Here is a 9036-nt window from a genome sequence, read left to right on the forward strand (position 1 = left end):
AGCTGAGGTATGCTGGCAAATTAGCACCCTCTCTCCCAGCTGGCCAGAGTACCAGAGACTCCCACTGGCAGGAGTCTCTTCCCTTGCTGCAAGGATTGTTCCCTGTCACGAGCCCTGTCAAATTTCGTTCACCCATTGGGACAGGTTGAGCATTTTTGTGTATAGTGAAAGCCTAATTGAATTTCACTCCTCTGACTCTACTGAAATCCCAGGCACAGAACCTGATCCGAAGGCCACTGAAGTCAATGGCTATCTTTCCATAGACTTTGGTGGGATCTGGATCAAATCTATGAATAACTGTTTTCAGCAGGATTACTTAAACACGGTTGCAGGATGTGGTCCATTAATTTATTAATATTTTACAATAAACTCTCAGAAGATATTACAAGTAATGAAAATGTATACATAGTTTTATATCAATTCATTGAATCATCTAGCTATCTATAGTGAATTAGTTTAGCTTAGCTTTACTATAAAACCATGTAGACTTACTTGCTCGTAATACCATCCGAGTTGTTTAAAAAAATGTTGTTACCTGAATTCTTTATTTTGTTTCTGTATTTCTAAGGGAGATTGAAATTAACATGGCTTTTTTTTTTTTTTTTTGAAAATTTGCTACTATATTTGTACTCCAGCTAGATCCAATGTCAGTGCAGCTACGAAAACACTTTGATTGTTAATTGGTACTGAAGAACCAGTAGAGGGAGCACAAAACATTGTTTTTATATTTATATCTTACATAAACTCTCCCTACTTTTTAAAAAAAAAAAATTTCTCAGGAACAGGATGATGAAATTCTAAAAGGAAAGCCCCAAATCTCATCTATATTAAAACAGTTAAGGTCTTTAGAGGAATATTTTCCCATACTGTAAATTACTTGATTGTATCCCTATAAAGCTGGGTTTTTTTACAATATTTCCAGTTTCAGATAGAGATGATTTTCCCCAACATTTATGAAACTAAATAATCAGATTTTTTATGACAGGTTGATGGCATTAAAGTGTGATAATTATGGACAATTACTAAATATATACAGTATCTATAATGTGAATTATGCTACATTTTATCATTTTAAAATGTAGAATGAATATACTGCAAAAGTATAGAACAATTTAAAATATAATTAGAAATGTGTGTGCATGCATGCTTTATGCAGTGCTTTGTGTAATGTACACACTATAAAATACAATTCATTAAACTCAAAGAAAAGGCTTTGCATATTTTAAAGATGGTTTTGCATTTGATTACAACATAAATTTCTATCTGCATTCGCACTAGACATTTTTAAGGTTTGCTATGCATCCATTATGCTGTATTAGTGTAGGAATTCTTAATTACTAGACAACCCCATGTTGTGTATTAAAGTTTTTATTCCTTAGTAAGACTTTTTTAAATCACAAAATAGTGTGTAAATATTTAGATAATAGAATTTGTGGAGTGCTGGAAAATACTGAATATAAAGATTGATTTCTAATATATCACATACTAAACTGTTCTAAAACAGCTGTTTTCTTGCAGACAGTATTTATTTTTTAAATAATTTAAGACAGCATAAGCTTGTACCAAGCATAAGCATTGTAACAAAAGTGCAACTTTTTTCAGCAAATCCTCCCCAAAAGATATTTAACTCAAAATATCATTAACACATTTTCTCCCTACAAAAATAGCATGTCAGACATCATTAATTGGATGTATTAACAACTATTTACATACAGCCATTCTGCAGGCTAGTAAGATTTTTTTGTAACGTTGTTTAAACACAGCGTTTGAGGCAAACAGTAGCAACAGCAGCAGCAAATGCAATCAAACTGACTAACAGACCCAGGATACTTATTCACTCAGACAGTTGTGTCTCACCTCTTACATAACATTCAAGTGAGATTTCTCACAGTGCTACCTTGGCAACAAACTAAAAATATCTAGGCAAGGTCTTGTTTTAAGCCTTATTAATAAAGCTTTATCTGTGTGATTATCTGTACAGTCTCCAGAAAGGGAAATTGTGATAGCTGGAGACAAATAGACTGCATGGGACCTTATCCCATATCTTCTAAGCATTTCCAATTAAAAACTGAGATGTTTAATAATTTCCTCCAGTTTTTAATTTGGGATAAAATTAGTTCAGGGTTGTCAGTTTTTTGTGGCTTTTTTTTTTTTTTAGTTCAGTGCAGAAATGTTTGTTTTATAAAGCAATGTTATAAAAACTCAGGAAACTACTGAAATTAAATAAGGACAGGTGGAAACAAATGCACTTGCTATACCTGTATACCTTAGCTAAGAAGAAATCATAGAATAGGTCTGACCATCTAATCCTCCTGCATCCAAAACTCTGACTGAAGCCAGTAGCAACTATGGGTACTCAAAGCACTGAAGGACTGGGCTCAAGATCAATTCATTCGTGGTCCATTTATCAATAAAGTGCAAACATATGTACTTAAAACTCACCTCTTTCTCTCCCCTATTCTGATAATGAACCAATCCAAGTCTCTTTAAAACAAGTGCAAATTACTAAGTGGAACATAGAGATACTACAGAAAACCATTTCAAAATAAGGTGCAACGTCTACTTTAGAGAAAAGCATATCCTTACTATTTTTTCTTTCTTTTCTTTAATTTATTTATGCATTTATAAAGCCAAACATTAAAAAAAATACTGAGTAGCAAATGTAATCCTTAAAGATTCTCAAGCAGTGGCAGAGGCCTCTAGAGTTAAGCATCCCCACCCTACCTTGAGTCAGATACTGTATGATCTTCATTTGCTTCTATATATTATAATTAATACATATCTCTAGAGAGGCCATAACCATAGTCTGTGACGCTCAGGGCAACTTTTTTTGCCTACCCACTTTCAGATGTCACTGACCCTCTGGCTTACAAAATGTTTGATTTGAAACCTGTCTCTATTTGCTCCCTTTCGGTAAATGAGGAGACAATTTGGGATTCTCTGTGAAACACAGAAATGCAAAGGATCTTTTACAGCAGAAGGACTCGGCGGGCGGGGAAAGAAACGCAGCAGGAGAGAACACCAAAGAAATGAAACCACCACAACAGAAACATCGTGCAACTCTATTACACTTTCTCCTTTAAAACCACAAAGTGGGTGGGTGGGTGTTTCTGATTGTCGCTGTTATTATTTATTAGGATGGGCTCCTTCCTCCCTACTAGGGAACATGGGTGGGCTGAATCCTATGTCCTGTAGCACCCTTCAGGGGCTTTCCTTTCCGGGCTGCAAAAGATCTTCCGGGGAGGGAAGGTCGCTGTCCAGGCTGGTCCCAGTCTCGCAGGCAGCAGCGAAGATATGGGGCAAGTGCTGCCCAGCAGAGACCACGTCAAGAGGCAGAAGGGCCGAGGCGGCGGCGGCTGCGTTCGCCTTATCAGCCGCCGCCAGCACCGAGGACAGGCAGGGGAAGGCGGCGGCGGTCTGGGCTGGGATTCCGGAGTAGAGCAAAGGGATCGGGGCGGCGGCCGGGTACAGATATTTCTCCATGTTGCTCTTGTCCAGGAAGGGCTGCATGCAGGCCGCGGAGGGGGAGATGAAGTAGAAGGGCAGGCAAAGGGGGGCGGCGGCGGCGGCGGCGGCTTGCTGGCCAAAAGCAGCCCCGCCCCCGCCAAAGGCCATGAGGGAGCTGAGCAGGGCGGCGTCGGGTCTCAGCAGGGCAGCAGCTGCCTGGTGATCCGGACTCAGCGTGGCGGCGGCTGCAGCAGAGAGCGTGGCGCTGCTGCAATCCAGCTTCAGCCTCTTGGGCGCTGGGGCCTCGTCCCTGGCTGGCTCCTGTTTGACAGTCACGCCGGGCAGCCCAGCCGCTTGGCCTTTCTCTCGATCTGGCCGGCCCTCGCTCTCCCCCCCATAGCCGCTATCCGTGTCTGTGTCGTTCTCTCCGCCGAGCTCCACGGGCGGGTGAGTCCGCTGGATGACAGGGACGCAGTTAGTCTGAGCCTCCAGCTTTTGCCCGGTGCGATCTTGTGCACAGGAGGAGGAGGATCCTTTGCTCACAGGGACCTGTGGAGTCAACAGCTGGGGGCTGGGTAAGAACTGAGTGGAAACCGCGTGCAGATGGTTTACGAGCTGGGCACATCTCTGCTCTCTGGGAGTCCAGCTTTCAAACCTGGAGAGGTATTGCAAGACTTCTTTGGCGCACGTTTGAAATCCCGAATGGAAAGCATCCAGGTCGCACTGAATGGGGGACTTCATAGACCGCTCCCCTGTGATGGAGAATATGGGAGGGGGGATGCAAAGACAAGTCAGCATAAAAACAGCTACTATCACCGGCATGGGAGTCCCTGCTATTGGGCTTGTTCTTTTAAGTCAAAACAAAGGTAACTTCGATGATTTCTTAGGGAAGTCTTTCAATCCAGGGTACTTCTCCTAATGGGGCACAAATGCCTATATTTGCTGGGAGTTAACATGGCAATGTGGCTGGTGACATCTCATTGGAGGTCAGCATTTTGGCCAGATATTACCCTAAGCATTTTATTATATTCCTTTCAAAGCACATGAAAAAAATTTCAAAGGACTGCCCCTATGAATTATAGTATTATGAGATCTCCAGTTTAACAACCGTGTCTCCTGAGTATATTTATGTGCTGGCTCTTCTGAAACTGACTTACCATTCTGTAAAGCAATTATATTCTGATGCTGTTGCTCCGTTAAGGCTGTTAAAGCTTTCAAGTGTTTCAAAGTTAATTCCAAAACTACAGCTTTCTCCAAATGCCCCAGTGTCTGAAAAGTAGGGGGGAAAGGGACACTTGGTTACTAACACAACACAATTGCCCATTATATTCTGTGTCCCTAACTTCAGGAACCTCTCTTTGAAAGGAGTATTATATTTACAGCTTCTGGTTTTACACAAGCATGGTAGAAATGATCGCTGCTTTAAACTGAATCACATATACATACACCTCTGTAGAAAACCTTTACCATCCAACACAAGTCATACTTTTTCAGTTCTAAGGTTCCTGTCCTTAAATTTTAAGATAATCACAAAGAACATATTGTATAATGCTTCCCACAATGAAATATATATATACCTTACCGTCAATTTCAGATGCTCTGGTAATAAATCTTTTAGCTGAGCAATGCATTCATTAATCCTGTCTCGCCTCTTCTTTTCTATCAATCTATGTGGCAGTTTGTATGTTTCCTAATTAGGAAAAGCCAAATGTTACATTCATTTAATATGACAATCAAAACAAAAAACAAATTTCCACATGTAGTGCAAATTGCAAGGCTTGTATAGCTTTCCCTCGTATGCTTGTTATCTAGTAGACACACTTATAATTCAGGGAAAGTTCAAAGGGAAGAAACTCGGATGCGGTTATGGGTAAAGCTATGCTATAAAAATCATCGAACCCCAATTAAGTATTTAGGCAGGTCATGAAGAGCTTCAGAAACTTATTCTTACCTTACTCTCGTCTCTTTTCATGCCTCTTTTGGGTTTGCACAAATATAAGGATGGATAGTCCAGTCTGCAAAAATGAAAGAGATCCAATGGTAGTATGTTAATGAGCTACTTATCACTTTCGTAAGAGAAAAAACATATAAGATACGCATATAATATTGCACAGCTCCAAAGATAGTCCCCGACTGCAAAAAAGGAGGCAAGAATCAGACACCATTTAAGAAGTATCTATTTTTTCAATGCTTTATATCAGTTTCTTAAGAAGAAACGAAACACTAGTGATAAAAGAGACAGAGATATATTGCACTGGCTCCTTACCCTATAAAATCCACATGTTCTAGCAACTGCCTGTCTTGCAAACGAGGGATTCCTTCATCCATGTTTGACAACAGCTGATTTTTTGTTGTTGCTTTTGACTGAATCTGTGGTATGCTGAAAGTCTTTGGAGATCTTTGAGCAAAACTGTGCACATGCAGCCTGTGTCTCTCTTGTGCACCGGGGAAAGTGTGAAGCAGTTTGTCTCCCCTCCCCTCGCTGTCTCTCTCCCACTCATACACTCACAGTCACACACTGTGCGGGTAGTTTGCACTCACTGATCAGTGTTTGGCCACAGGGCACGCGCGTCGCCAGCCAGACCAGCACCCAGCTCACGTGCGGAACGTACCATACAAGCTCCAGACTAGGGGTTTGGGTGGGAGGGAGAGGAGGCGGGGACAGCTGCTCCAGGCGACCGGAAAAGAAAAACAACTTTGTCCAGCTATTCATCTTCCAAATGGCAATGCAGTCAGCTGAGGTTTCCTCCTGTAAGGAAATAAACGCAGCACTCCTGATCATGGTGCATTTAGTGTCTGGGGATTGGTTGCTCTTCAGTCTAGCCAGTTTATGCACGGGAGAACGGGGGGATTAGAGATTTCACATATAGCATAAAGGATGCTGGATTTAAAAGCGGAGGCAACGTGGTGGTCCTGTGCAAAAAGCAAAACGCGTTGGGAGGAAAAATCCGTAGTGGGGGAGATTTTTGTTTGCCAAGATGCTATTTTCAAATCAGCTGTCTAAAGTGATTAAAATGGTGCATTCAAAAATGTCCTTTTATTCCTGAGCTACACTGAGAGTCCCATTTAGAGAGTTTAAAGTTTGGTGACGACAGATTATTTTGCCCGTTTATTTCAATGAGCCATTGATAATCTCGTGGGGTTTTGTTTAAACTGTCTCGTGCAGGTGATCATAAACGGCCTGTAACTCTTAATATTGCCCATTAGAAAAAACCAGGAGCGCCCTATTTGAGGCTACCGATTACTGCGAGTTGATGTCTGTAGGTGCAAATCAGGAGCGTGCTCTAGTGGTTTTATGACTGTCACAGACTGCATCGCTGTTGCAAAGAAGTTGTCAGGAGAGGGTGACATTGGGAGAGGAGTTACACTGGAGTGCAATGTAATATTAATCACTCCCCTGTGAACGTCCATTGCTCTGTGTGTCTGGTGGTACGTGCCTCCCCTCCCTTCTCCCAACACACATTTTCTCTTAGTCTGATAATGAACCCTGGATGTGTGCGCATAGCCCACGTTTACTACCACTCCTCCTTAATCCTGTCTCGAACGGGTACACGCACAGGGCTAGCAACGTGATCCGACCTGCCGCTGCCACATCACAGCGGTGAGAGCCCTTGCTCTGGAGCTACAGCTGCTGCTGCTGCACCCGCTGCGTAGGGAGAAATGCAAACGCAGCTGCAGAAGCAGGAGTATTTACCTGCTCCCCAGAGCGAGCCCAGTGGAAATGACTCAGTGCAAGTCAAAGTATAGGGGAGAGGAATCTGCGATGCTAGGGACTCCTGCCGCTTGTGGGAACAGCAACCAGCCTCTGCTGCTCGAACAGCATTATATACTGTCTCCCCACTGATTCCCTGCGGAAATTAGATTGCAAATGAAAATGACCGTAAAGTAGAGGTTGTATTAAATATACATAAAATGAGGATGGAGAGATCTGGGCTCTGGTGAGGTGTTAAGAGCTCCTGGTGGAAGTTAGCAAACGCAGGGGCAGGTTTATTTTTCTCCCAATGGAGCTCAATGGAAACCACACACTGTAAAAATGGAAGTAAATGAGGAGATCTACATATGGATGTCAGTGTTGCCGGCCCTCAAAATTTTCGGGGGAGTCTCTGGATATTTGGTGTTTTTTTAAAGCCCCAGCCCCTGGAGGCATGTGATTACATGAGAATCTCATTTTTCTTTTGAAAATGACTAACTTCTAACAGCTCAAGAATGAGACAGCAACTTAAAAAACCTCCATATTTATTATATTTTTTAAAATCTCATGATTTTTAAAGCCATTCTTACGATTTTTGGAAACTGATTTATGATTTTGGTATGCTTGGCACTGTTACATATAAAGTACATGAAGTGTGAATGAGTATTTAGGAGTGGAAAGGGCTGTAGTGAGGTGTTAGGAGCTCCCAGAGGTGGTGCTAGCCCATTGGGGGCCCTAAACAAGAATATTTTGGGGGACCTCCCACACACACAACACACAATGACCCATTATTGATATGATCAGGGCCCTAAGCAATTGCCTAGTCTGCTTATGCCTAGCACTGGCTCTGGGAGCTCCTGCTACTAGTGAGAAAAATAAACGCTGCTGCATGGTCAGGATTGTTTAATTTCTTCCCAGTGATCCTGATGGAAATTATGCATTGTCAGTGAAAGTCAATCAGGAGATACACCATGCGTAAGGCCCTACCAAATACATGGCCATGAAAAACACATTATGGATTGTGAAATCTGGTGTTCCCCAATGAAATCTAGTCTTTTGTGTGCTTTTACCCTATACTATACAGATTTCACGAGGCAGGTCCTGACCCAAAAGGGAGTTGCAGGGGGGGTCACAGGGTTATTTTAGGGAGCTAGGGGTGGGTCAGGATATTGCCACTATTGCTGCTGGCCAGGAGCCCAGTTCTGAAGGCAGAGTAACCGCCAGCAGCAATGCAGAAGTAAGGCTGATCTGGTATGGTATTGCCTTACTTCTGCGCTGCTGCCTGCAGAGCTGGGCCTTCAGTCAGTAACCGCCACTCTCCATCCACCCAGCTCTGCAGGCAGCAGCGCAGAAGTAAGGATGTGATGGTATGGTATTGTCATCCTTACTTCTGCACTGCTGCTGGTGGGACGCTGCCTTCAGAGCTGGGCAGCATTTAAAGGTGTTTTCAAGACCTGCAGATGTAGCCAGGAGAAGCGTTGGTTGTTTGCCTCTTCTACAACATCCCGACCAAGTGGAAAAGGGAGACAGCCAGAGATCCTAGAGCCTCTGTGGTTTGGCACAGTTTCTCTGCCTGGAGGAACTTGCCTCTTGTGGATCCCAAGGGATCTGTGAGGCTTGGGGGCAGAACTGCAGCCCATTCCATGGGAAGAAACCTCCCCCAAGGGATCACCCCAGAGCCTTCCTTGCTTTAGCCCCTTCTCCTGTGCTTTTCCACCAGAGGGATGATCCAGACAATTATTAGGAGTTAAATATAGCAATGTCTTAGCATATGTCTACGCTTCAAGCTGGAAGTGTAAATTCCAGCTCTCAGAGACAAACCCAAGCTAGCTTGATCAGAGCCATGTGCTAAAAATAGATGTGTAGCCAGGGCTGGGCTAGCCACAGGCAGGGCTAGC

The 9036-nt window shown here is 43.1% G+C and overlaps 1 protein-coding gene across 1 annotated transcript; it reads right to left on the minus strand.

The window, feature by feature from the left end:
• Positions 1-1350: 1350 nt before the first annotated feature.
• Positions 1351-6004, minus strand: BHLHE41 (basic helix-loop-helix family member e41). Its single transcript, XM_032767265.2, has 5 exons — positions 5714-6004; positions 5399-5462; positions 5030-5137; positions 4605-4716; positions 1351-4199 (listed from the first exon to the last, which is right to left on the minus strand). Exons 1-5 carry the CDS (start codon positions 5773-5775, stop codon positions 3202-3204), a joined length of 1344 nt encoding a protein of 447 aa, XP_032623156.1. The 5' UTR covers positions 5776-6004; the 3' UTR covers positions 1351-3201.
• Between the last annotated feature and the right edge of the window lie 3032 nt (positions 6005-9036).

Source organism: Chelonoidis abingdonii, chromosome 1 (assembly GCF_003597395.2).
Source record: "Chelonoidis abingdonii isolate Lonesome George chromosome 1, CheloAbing_2.0, whole genome shotgun sequence".
NCBI lineage: Eukaryota > Metazoa > Chordata > Testudines > Testudinidae > Chelonoidis > Chelonoidis abingdonii.